This window comes from Diabrotica virgifera, chromosome 9 (assembly GCF_917563875.1).
Source record: "Diabrotica virgifera virgifera chromosome 9, PGI_DIABVI_V3a".
Lineage (NCBI taxonomy): Eukaryota > Metazoa > Arthropoda > Insecta > Coleoptera > Chrysomelidae > Diabrotica > Diabrotica virgifera.
Window position 1 is genome coordinate 213,499,070 of NC_065451.1, and position 12,273 is coordinate 213,511,342.

The following is a 12,273-nucleotide window of genomic DNA, read 5'->3' on the forward strand; positions in this document are numbered from 1 at the left end:
TTCGTATCTCTGATGGTAATCTTTCTATTCTGAAGAAAATGGCACTTTTTACCAAATTACAAAAATTCGTTTTTCGCTTTTAACTTCAGTTTTTTAAAAACTAATCATTTTAAGCCAGTCAAACTTCTGAAATCTAATAATAATACATAAATAAAGAAGAATGAATAAGGCCAATGACTAAAAACACCACTAACTTACAGTAATATGATTCCAATTGGATGTCCCCTTTTTTTTTCAAAAAAATATATTGATTTTTTAACCGTAACCTTTTTAATTTTTATCTTAGAAAGTTTGGTAAACAGAATTTTGTAGGTTTTTACAAGATTTATAAGGCTATTAATATTAAATCCTTTTAAAATCATCAGTCGCAAAAAGTGGTGACTTTGAAAAGGTTGGCAAAGGTAGTTTTTGCATGTTATTACAAGTTTCAATTGTCAATAGCTCACTCAATTTTTACCGTAGAAAAATTTTTTGCAAACCAACTTCTTGGGAATTAAATAAGCTACAATTTCATATTTAAACATTTTTTCTTATCTCGGATTCTAATCTTTCTATTCTGAAGAAAAGAGAATTTTTTACCAAACTCCAAAAATTCGATATTCACTTTTGACTCCATTTTATTAAAAACTAATCATTCTAAGCCGGTCAAACTTCTAGAACCTATTAATAATACATAAATAAAGAAGACCAAATAAGACCAATGACTAATTTTAATTAGGGTGGTGATTAAGGATTTGCTTCCGATATTGCTAGATAGACGTATGCTAGATATTTTGAAATACTTCAAATTAGTTTAAACAAGTTATCCTCGAAAAATGCATAGTGTTTCCGTCTTTTGACTTTGAAACTACAATATTTAGCATTTGACGAAGAAGACCTAACATATAATAAAGTATAGCTCGATTACAATTGGTCTTAAAGAAAATTTAAGAAACGGTTTTGTTGATTTTTTCAGAAGGTACATTTTTGTTAAGCAAAGTTGTTTTGATAAAACGAAAACTTTTTGACTTATTTACAGAAAACTAATTAAAAACATTGATTTTTTCGATATAAAACTAACACTTTCGATAGCGAATAAATCGAAAACTATTAATTTTATCAAAAAAATGTATAAAACGTTTTTTGCTTAGAATCAATGTTTTTACCAACTTTTGCGGTCAACATATAATAAAAAATTTCCGCCCCCGAGATGGGGTGGCAACAGGGCCGTCATTTGATAGGGACAGGGGGCATTTGCCCCCCTGATCCTGAAAATGACTGAAATTTTTAAAAAATAGATCAATTTTGTATTATGTTTGCATATATAATGTATTGTATATATAATGCTTGCCCCCCCCCTACCAAAATTTCAAATGACGCTCCTGGGTGGCAACCAGCCCAATGGTAAAAGCGCCTTTCAGCATCATATAGATTTTGATCCTTGGACTATCCACTAGTTATTCTCAAATTTTTAAGCAAATCGATCCATTCTGTAAAAATTGCGAGGTTTTGTCCTATGTTAAGATTCATTACTTGGACTAATAACTGATTTATGTCCTTTATTGTCATTTCTCTTCGAAATTATGAGATCGATCTGCTAGCCTAAGATTGACAGGATATGTCACTAGGTGTGAACTTACGATGAATTTTGATAAAAAAAAGATACCACAAATATATACATAAATAGTTTATTTTTATTTTTAAACATATCTAGAATTATCATATACTTTTCCTCTAAATTGGAAAATGATAATAATTGTATTATTATTATTAAGGCACTTATAAAATACTTTATTTGTAGTAGTATACAGGGTGTTTCATTGGGAAACGGAAATACTTTAATGGTGAATAGAGGTCACCGAGGCCGTTCTAGGTATACTACATTTTTTGCTCTACCGGCTTTTATAACCGAGTTACAGGGTGTTTTAACGATTTTGCTCATTTCTTTCCTAAGCCCTAACTTTAGAACCACCCTGTATATTTTTTTAATATTTGGTACACATATGTCTCATTCAAAACCCAAACGACTGACATTCTAATCACAAGAAAAATGCAGGTCCGGATTAACAAAAAGTTATAAAGTAATTGTGACCTTAAAACAACACCCTGTATATTGAAATTTTGAAAATCTGTTTGGATATTTGAAAACAGCACAAAAACTAAGTCTAATGGTTTGCTTAGATTTTGTGGCCAGACAATTTTTGACTTTAATTTTGAAATTATGTACTGAATTTTTGAAGAACTCAACATTAAAAAGCAGGTATTATTAACTTTGAATTAAAATTATTATAGCTATTGAATAAATACTCATTTTAAAATTAATAAAAACCTACTTATTTACCACATTGGGAAGACCCAATTGTTAATCACAAGAAAAATCCAGGTCCGGATTAACAAAAAACCATAAAGTAATTGTGACCTTGAAACAACACTCTGTATATTGATTATTTTCAAAATTTGTTTGCACATTTGAAAAAACCACAAAAATCCGAGTTTATCGGTTTGCTTTGATTTTTTGTACAAAAGTTTATTAACTTTAATTTTGAAATTAAATATATTCAAATTTTTAAGAACCTCGAAATTAATAAGAAGGTTTTTAAAGCACTTTTAATAATATATCATTCAAGATAATGAATAAATACTAATTGTAAAAATAATCAGTAATTATTTACTGCGTTAGAATGACTCACTTACTAACCACAAAAAAACCCAGGTCCGTATTAACAACAAAATACAAAGTAATTGTGACCTTGAAAAAACACCCTGTATATTGGAATTTTTAAAATACGTTTGCACACCTGAAGAAAGCACGAAAAAATTTCCCGCTTTAATTTTTTGTGCAGACAATTTAATGACGTTACTTTTGAAATTATATCGAAATTTTTATTATGAGTTCCCAAAGTTCCTAAAAATTTCGACATAATTTCAAAATTAAATTCATCAAATTTTCTGGCCAAAAAATTGAAGCGAACGATTAAACTTAGTTTTTTGTGCTCTTTTCATACCTATGTGCAAACAGATTTTGAAAATTTCAATATACAGGGTGTTGTTTCAAGGTTACATTTACTTTATATTGTTTTGTTAATTCGGACCTGGATTTTTGTTGTGATTTGTAAGTGCGTCGTTCTAATGTCGTAAATAAGTATTGATTATTTTGAAAACGGGTATTTATTTAATAACTTTAATAATTTATTGTTAAAAGTGCTTTAAAAATCTGCGTTTTAATTTCAGTGTTCTTAAAAGTATCAATATATTTAATTTCAAAATTAAAGTCATTAAATTTCCTTCACAAAAAATTAAAGCAAACCGATAAACTCAGATTTTTGTGGTCTTGCAAACATATTTTGAAAATTTCAATATACAGGGTGTTGTTTCAAGATCACAATTATTTTATGTTTTTTTGTTAATCCGGACCTGGATTTTTCTTGTGATTAATAATTGGGTCATTCCAATGTGATAAATAAGTATTGATTAATTATGAAATGAGTATTTATTCAATAGCTTTAATAATTTATAATTAAAAGTTAATAATACCTGCTTTTTAATGTCAGAGTTCTTAAAAAATTCAACATAATTTCAAAATTAAAGTCATAAAATTGTCTGGCCGAAAAATTGAAGCGAATGATTAGACTTAGTTTTTTGTGCTCTTTTCAAATATGCAAACAGGTTTTCAGAATTTCAGTATACAGGGTGTTGTTTTAAGATCATAATTACTTTATAATTTTTTGTTAATCCTGACCTGGATTTTTTTCTTTTGATTATTATGTCGGTCGTTTGGCTTTTGGATGGGACACATGTGTACCAAATATCAAAAAGATATACAGGGTGGTTCTAAAGTTATGGCTTAGGAAAGAAATTGGCAAAATCGATAAAACACCCTGTAACTCGGTTATAAATGTCGGTAGGGCAAAAAATGTAGTATACTTAGAACCGCCTCGGTGACCTCTATTCACAATTAAAGTATTTCCGTTTCCCAATGAAACACCCTGTATAATATTAAACTTATCATTTATATCAGAAATAAATAGATAATAATAAAATATTTCAAATATTACAGATATTATGTACAAAATATGTCTAAATGTTAACAATTTAATATTTATTGGTAATGCTAGAGATATAAACAACATGTTTCAGCTATAATATCTATAAAACTGTTTTAATGTTTTTCAAACAAACTCATAGCTTTTTCTGTGCATTGGCACATTAACTTTTATATTTTTTATAGTGCCCTTTCTTCTTCTATAACTTTACAATCTTCTTTACAATTTCTTTAGTTAAAATTCGTATTACATCAACCTATTAACTATTTAAAATTTCATGGTTTATTTGCATCGTTCTTAGTGTCTTGTCTACGCCTTCGTCTGCTTCTGCACAAATTGAGAGCGAACATGAAGCAAGAGATCACGAAGAAGATACAGTAAAATACGCCCATTGCTATAACTGGGTTACCATAGTCGAAGGTTAAGTTATCAGACTTTAAGTAACCAAAGCTTTTTAGACTATTTGTTCCATTTGGAGGTGGACATGGCAATTGGACTATAATATCCTGGTGTTGAATCTGGAACAAATTTTCATGGTTTAATGAAAACGCTATAAAAATTAGATATCAATGTATGAATACCAAAATCCCAAAAGTTATGATATTTATAACGTATGTCCTAAAAGTCTTAGTACACAATTAGTTGGCTTTATTTAAAAAAAAAAAAGAATGTGTGTGTACTTTGTACGCACGTAAGAAGTTATACTTCTACTACATATTATGTGATTTTTAAGACAATACCAAAAATTTAAAAAAATAAAAGAATAAAACGCACACAAACACATTGAAAAATGCCACAAAGAAAAAATGATTTCTGAACGATAATAATTGTTGGCAAAAATTTTAAATACGCATTTTCTGAAAAAAAAATTATATAACAAATATACTTACAATCATAACATGCATAAAAAAATAAAAAAATAAAACTTGCATCGGGAATTGAACCCTTGAATTTCGTGCCGCTTTGACTCGTAACCGAAGCGTAGACTCACTCGTCCAATCCCACATTATTTATCATGTGGAAAAATACGGTAACTGAACGTTTTACTGTTTGACAGTTGTTTTGAAAATTAAATTATGTAGTTTTTTGTGGAAGAAAATATAAAAATATAACAAAACAGTAAGAAAACAATATATTAGATGAAGATTGGTAGAACTTTTGTTGGTAATCAAATTAAGTATGTAAATCAAAGCATTACATACCTACTAGATAAATAAATCTACGCCAAAAAATCATAATTTAAAAATAAAAATCGAACCTAATTTGGGATTTCTCTCTAAAATCCGCATTCTTGAGAAAATAAATGTATGTATTTCAACCTAATCCAAATGTATAATTACAATATGATTATAATAAAAACTACTTACCAAATTAGAATGAGTTTTTCTTGTCCAAAATAGTCCAAAAGTCCAAAAATATAGGTATATGAAAACTATTTAAAAAGGCAGTATAACTATTAACTAACTTTTGTTTGTTGTTTCTTTTCACACAAATTTTAAAACGCAACAACCATAAATAATCTAACTACAGCTGTGCCACAGCCGCCATATTGAATAATTTTTGACATGTCATTTGAACATCCAATCAGAACAAAGTTATAATGCGCATGCGCCCGGTCGCTAGGTTTTCCCATATAAAAATTTACCCTCCATCGCCGGTAAAGAAGTATAACTTCAAAAAACATAATAATATCAAGTTGCTTGTGAAAACAAAATTTTTGAAGTTATACTTCTTTAGGCATGAGGGTAAATTTTCATTTTACTGGGCACATGCGCACACCGACAGTATGGTATAAACGTTATACGGGATCTGATTGGGTTTTAAAATCATCTGTCAATAATTGTTCAATATGGAGATTTTTGATAAACAAATTAATGTTGTGTATATTAGTTTTTATTGTTGGGATGGTAGAGAAAAAAGCAAGTTTATAATATTGTAGTGACTTTTTAAATAGTTTTTAAAAGCGACAGGTACGTAATAATTGTAAATGTTTCAGTATCATAATAAAAAAATTTCATAGGTACCTACCTATTTAGAAAATTTAAAAAGAACCTACAAAAATAGTATGTAATGCTTTGATTTACATAATTTGATTACCATCAAAATTTCTATCAATATTCACCTAATATATTGTTTTCTTACTCGATGTTTTGTTGTATTTTAATATTTCTTTCAATTCTAAATAATTTCAATTCAAAATCAAAATAATTTGGTTAAATTCAGAACCGTCAAAAGTTTAATCCGTTTAGTTAGTTGTTCTTCGCACTTGACGACATATGGTCTCCGTGGGTAAAAGTTTAAGGTGAATGAATTTCAACACTAACTGCGCTAATAAGCGGCTTCGAACCCCAATGGAAACTTTTATTTTTTTATTTTTTTTATACATTTTATGATTGTAAGTTTATTTATTATACAATGTTTTTTCAGAATATACGTATTTAGTTAAAATTTTTTCCTACATTGTTCAGAAATCATTTGTGGCATTTTTCAATGTGTTTGTTTGTGTGTGTTTTATTCTTTTATTTTTTTTATTTTCCGTATTGTTTTAATAAAAATTTTTGGAAAGTAGTAAGTATTAAAATTAGTTTAATATTTAAATAAAATATAAATAAACTGTTTAAAGTATATTGATTTCGTTGAAATCATATAATAGAAGTATAACTTCTTACGTGCATACAAAGTACACACACATTCATTTTTTTTAACTTTGTTTCCTGTCAGTTGAAATTTATTAATTTTGAAGTTTTTGTATTTAAGATGTATAAATTAACAAGTTGAAAATGCCAGCATTATCATAACGAAAACTTTGTTTATTGACGTATTTAAATTCATAACATGGAAAATTTCTATTATGAAAAGTTGTTTAGTATTAAATGCTATGTTTTAATAGGCAATTATATCCTAATTTAAATATTGTGAACTATGAAGGTACTTGACTCTCGAGCGAAATTCATATTTTTTGACATACCTCGAATAAAATTGATGAAATTTGATATATGATGATTGCCTCTTAGATTTTAGACCATGCAGATCTTTTTATGAAGAATAACTTTTCTTCGTAAAATTAATAATAAAAGGAGTTATGAATAAAAATGGCATTGGTATTCGTTATTTGAGAAAAATTTTCAAATATTTTTTTTATCTTTAGAAGGATGTACAAGTAATATTGCATATTAAAAACATAGTTTTTAACTCCAAACAACTTTTTATAATAATAACACTTTTCAATATTGTGAAAAATAAAGACACTTTAATCTTGATCGAACTTCAAATTTTTTGACATACCTCGTATAATATAGATTTGATATCTAATAAAAATAAATAAATACAAATTAAACAGTTTTCCTTGAAAATAGTGAAGTGTAATTTAACATTACATTAACATAAATAAATAAAATTCACAAACCATATATACTCATAGACGTTTCACGTAAATTGTCAAGGTCAAAACAGCAAATTAGTTACCATTCCAACCCAGAGATGTCGCTGTCAGTCAATTCTCTTGTCATATTTAACAACTGACAGTTGACAATTAAATTAATTTGCTATTTACTGTTTATTTTACAGTTTGTGGCTTAATTATTTTATTATAGTGGTGTTACGTTTTTAATTAGATTTAATCACAATTTTAATCAATTGTATTAACCTCCTCTCCGTTTTTATGAGTAGAATTTTTAGTATACATTGATCATCCCGTGTTGTGTTTCTCCACATTTAAAAAAACAATATAATAGATCCTGAAACAGTTTATTCCAATAGACAAGTGTGTCATCAACATTTCGGGCCTATATATTTTTGGAAGTTTGTAAAAGATTATAAGGTATTTATCTAAACAATCATCCTAAAAGATTCTTTCAAAAATTTTCATTCAACTCAATATTACACATCAGCGCTTTCACGTGACACATGGCAGTGTAGTGTTTAGCATTTTGAAAACAAATTGGATTATTTGAAGTTTTCAGTAAAACCGTAAAACTATGATTTTTGGTTATATTGGTATTTCAGCCCCGATTACAACACTACCTACTGACAGAACTTTTAGACAATACTTTTAGTAGGTATTTTTTATGTAGATGGAACTTTTAAGGTAATTTTAACTCAGTATAATTATTGAAAAAAACATTGAATTCTATTTCTGTTGTTTTAATTTCCTGCGAAATTTCATCAAAAATCCCGCAAAATTTAAAATTTGAAATTCCCACGTAACTAAAATTTGTCAATTTAGTTCCCATTCCTATCAAGAGATGGCGTTAATTCGATCCGAAAGATTAACATGGTCGTGAAACGTCTAGAGTATGTATAGTTTGTGATAAAATTTGTTTATCTGTCATTTTAATTTTATGTTGACGTTTAGTTGCGTCAAACGAAAACAAAGTAAAGTTGACGTTTCTATGTCGCAAGAAAATGACAATTTAAAGGAGGCTTGTGACGTCACAATAACGAATATGAGGTCTAATATCTGGAAGATGGTTAGAGATAGCGAAATGCCGTTTTCAGATTTGGATTGAGAAGACACAACTACATGGGAATCCATCGCTAGGTGGCCTCTACATATTTCAGGTGCGGCAACGCAATAGCACACACACTTTTGCGAATTTATAAACGAAAAGTTTTCTTTGAAAATAAGAAAAGTATCTATACGTTGGTTGAGCGGGTACCCAAAGCTGAAATGTGTCTGATATTCCAGAATGAAAACATTTCACGCAGAACCATTTATAGAACAATATCGGAATGCGATCAAGGAATACCATATTTGAATCTACCCAAAAATGGAAGACCACGTGCATTTACTACACAAGGATTAAAGAGATTGGTGAAAAAGCAAAAAAGTAGGTTCGAATGTCAACTAGGAGATTGGCTCGTCAATACATTCGTCATTCTAAGAATACGATATCGTTGGAATTGTGGAGGAATGTTCTTAAATATCGAAAGAGACGTAAGTGACTTAAATACTCTCAAGCGCAACTCTTATTTTTGTCTGTCAAATCGTAAAGTAATGCACACCGGAATATGCTTTTGAATCGCGGAGTAATTTATAAAAGAGAAGGGGAACAGCTGTTTAATTTTTCTCACTACACTCAAGCGTACTGGTGATTTTGGTTCGATCGATCTAATATTTTCAGAGAGTATTCATAAAGTTATGTACTTTCATTTAAAATAATAAAAATATCAAAACTTTCAAAATTTTCAAATCATACCTTAATAACCCGGTCTATATAGACATTTCAAATAACAAAAATTGCCGGAGAGCCAAATTTTGGTGGAGAGCTAGGGTATACCATAACAAATAAAGTTTAAAAAGTCCCCATCGATCCCATGTGTGCGTCAAAAGTTATTCGGGGTCAAAGGTCAAAATTTTAGATTTTTTGGATTTTTTTCGAAAACGGTAAGTTTTATAAAAAAAAAACCTTAAACCAAAGTTATAGATCTTAAAATTCTCTACAAAAATAGTCCTTACTATTTTTTTCCTAAGAGTTGCCATTCCTGAGATATCGCGATTCAAAAAGTCACATTATACATGATATGCACACGTTTCCACACCACCTGTGAGGTAGTGTAGTCGGCGCGTTTTTTTACCGTGGTTTCCCCTGTAGGCCTACTCCACTAACTGTTTTGACAATTTTAGGATAATTTAAGGAAACAATACCGGTCAAGTTCTAGATATTACCTTATTATTGATATTGATTATTGATATTGCTATTGATTATTAGGTTAACTATTGATTTGATTTCTTTAGATATTTTAATCAGATTCATATTCTTGAAAGTCTACTTTAACAGTCAAGTCTTCTTCGATTTCATCTTCTTTGGTCTCTGCATTAAAATCACAGGAGTCTTCCTCTGTTGTACTAAACTGGACATTTGAGCAAGACTGACCTTGGCAGTTGGTACACACTAGAGAACACAGCAACCCGACTTTTTTAAATCCACATTTGGCACTACAACCTTTTTTGCAATTGCAAAAAATAGTGTTAAGGAGTTTTTCTGGAGCAGGTGGGAGTAAGGTTTTAATCGGTTCCAGAGTATTATCTATTAATTTCCAACCCCAGTCTTCTGGATTCAGTTCATTTCCTAACCATGTTTGAACTTGATAATATACTCGATACAAATGTTTAAAAGCGACGATCTTTAGCTAATTTCAACAGGGATTCTTTGAATTTTAGTGTAGTCACGTTACGAATTATTTTTCGAAGATGCTGTGCTTTCTTTATCTCAGATTCTTCATTGGCTTTATTGCCACAAAATAAACAGTATTTTTTAAAACAAAAATGTGATTTACTTACTCGCGTTCTAGTATGAGGTGGACTTACTTTTGAAGTACTAGCCTGTTCCTCCTCACGTTGTCTTTTCACTGCAGCGATTGAAGTTTTCCGAATGTATGATTTTCTGCAATTCACGTGTATTGTAACGGATTTTTGAGTTCTTAAATACTCAATAAACTCATCACCTCTCTCGACCTAGCCTCGATTAAATTTGGCATTCCAAGATCAACCACAACTGTTTTAGTTTCACTTAAAAGTTTATTGCAAACAAAGCAAAACTGAGACATTTTTAAAACTATAAAATTGTACAAATAACGGTAACGGTACTAAATGGTAGACGCTTGTAATAAGTACTTATATTCACTTGAACTGAACCTTTAGCACTAAAAGAAACAGATAATATTATGAACGAGACCTACGGACAATACTGTAGCCATTGCCTATAATAGACAATCTGTTCTTTTTTAAACAATGGTATAGTAAAATGTTTTTCAAGGCCACGTGGATAGAGGAAATTCAGTTTGGGACTGATGACCTTTTGAAGAAATATTTTCAGAATAGTATAATATACTATATAAAAGAGACACAAATAGGCATTTATACTTGTCTTAAGGGCCACATATGTATATACGTGGCTTATATGTGCATATAATGTATAAAGTAACTTTTAAAATCGCGATATCTCAGGAATGGTAACTCTTAGGAAAAAAATAGTAAGGACAATTTTTGTAGCGAATGTTAAGATCTACAACTTTGGATTGAGGTGTTTTTTTGATAAACCTTACCGTTTTCGAAAAAAATCCAAAAAATCTCAAATTTTGACCTTTGACCCCGAATAACTTTTGACGCACACATGGGATCGATGGGGACTTTTTAAACTTTATTTGTTATGGTATACCCTAGCTCTCCACCAAAATTTGGCTCTCCGGCAATTTTTGTTATTTGCCAAGCATTTTGATGTCAAAGTTGACCGGATTATAAATCATGTTAAAATATTACCTGTTTATTTCTGCAAAGGGTGGTTATTGTCCCTTGCAAACTCTGTATGGCTTCTGTAGAAAGTTCTCTATTTAGTAAATATGGTATCAACCACTCGCTTGGGCTTATTTTTTCAATCCATTGTAAATACATTGGAATATCTTTGAGGTGCAATGAATATCCAGCACTCAGGAAGAAAGCTGAGAGTACTGTACCGCAGAATATTGTGGCTGTGTTGCTCAAAGGGACTGTGTAGATAAATGCCATCAAAAATATTTGGATGCAGCTAAGATATAACAACATTACCCCTAAAAAAATATCATGTGCGTATAAAGGCATCATTGAATGGCACGTGATTTCATTACCGGTGATTCAGTTACCGTGATTTTTTAAATCACCGATAACTTCCGTCACTGGCTTACAATTGTTTCATAAATATCTTACCTATATAAATATAGAAACCATCGTAATTATTCAAATGCTGCATGTATAAGCCAGTCATAGAGTAACTAGGGACTACATAGATCAGCCATACAAACAATGATGGAAATATATTGATGATGGACTGCAAATAAGACAAAAACAATAAATTACTACCTAATAAAAATTTTGAAGATAAAACATAAGAAAATATTGTAAATATATAATATCAGCACTATCATCCACTTTTTTATTCCACTGCAGGACATTGGCCTCCCTGTTTGTCTTCAGAGTGCATAGTCTTGTGCAGAATGGATCCAATTTTTCGTCCTCTCTCGCAGATCATCTTGCCACCGTATAGGTAGTCTTGCTTTGTTTCGTTCATCTATTCTTGATCTCAATTCGGTTAACTTGCATGTCTACCTTCTATCCTTCATCCTTGCCACGTGGCCAGCCCATCTCCATTTCACGTGCAAGCTCTCTTCAAACATCTGTAACTCTGGCTCTGTTATGTAGGTCTTCGTTAGTGATCTTGTCTTTTATTATTACTCATATCATTGAAAGCTCCCTATTTCTTTCTGCTATTCTTCG

The 12,273-nt window shown here is 30.0% G+C and overlaps 1 protein-coding gene across 2 annotated transcripts in view; it reads right to left on the reverse strand.

Moving 5' to 3' along the window:
* Nucleotides 1–1,653: 1,653 nt before the first annotated feature.
* LOC114338374 (ATP-binding cassette sub-family G member 8) overlaps nt 1,654–12,273 on the reverse strand; it is a 113,242-nt gene continuing 102,622 nt past the window's right edge. For both annotated transcript variants that reach the window (XM_028288962.2, XM_050662525.1), the window contains 3 exons: nt 11,707–11,827; nt 11,284–11,570; nt 1,654–4,540 (listed from right to left, as the gene is read on the reverse strand). In XM_028288962.2, coding sequence (XP_028144763.1) covers nt 4,298–4,540; nt 11,284–11,570; nt 11,707–11,827 — 651 coding nt within the window. In that variant the 3' untranslated portion in view covers nt 1,654–4,297. The remainder of the gene's footprint in view (nt 4,541–11,283; nt 11,571–11,706; nt 11,828–12,273) is intronic.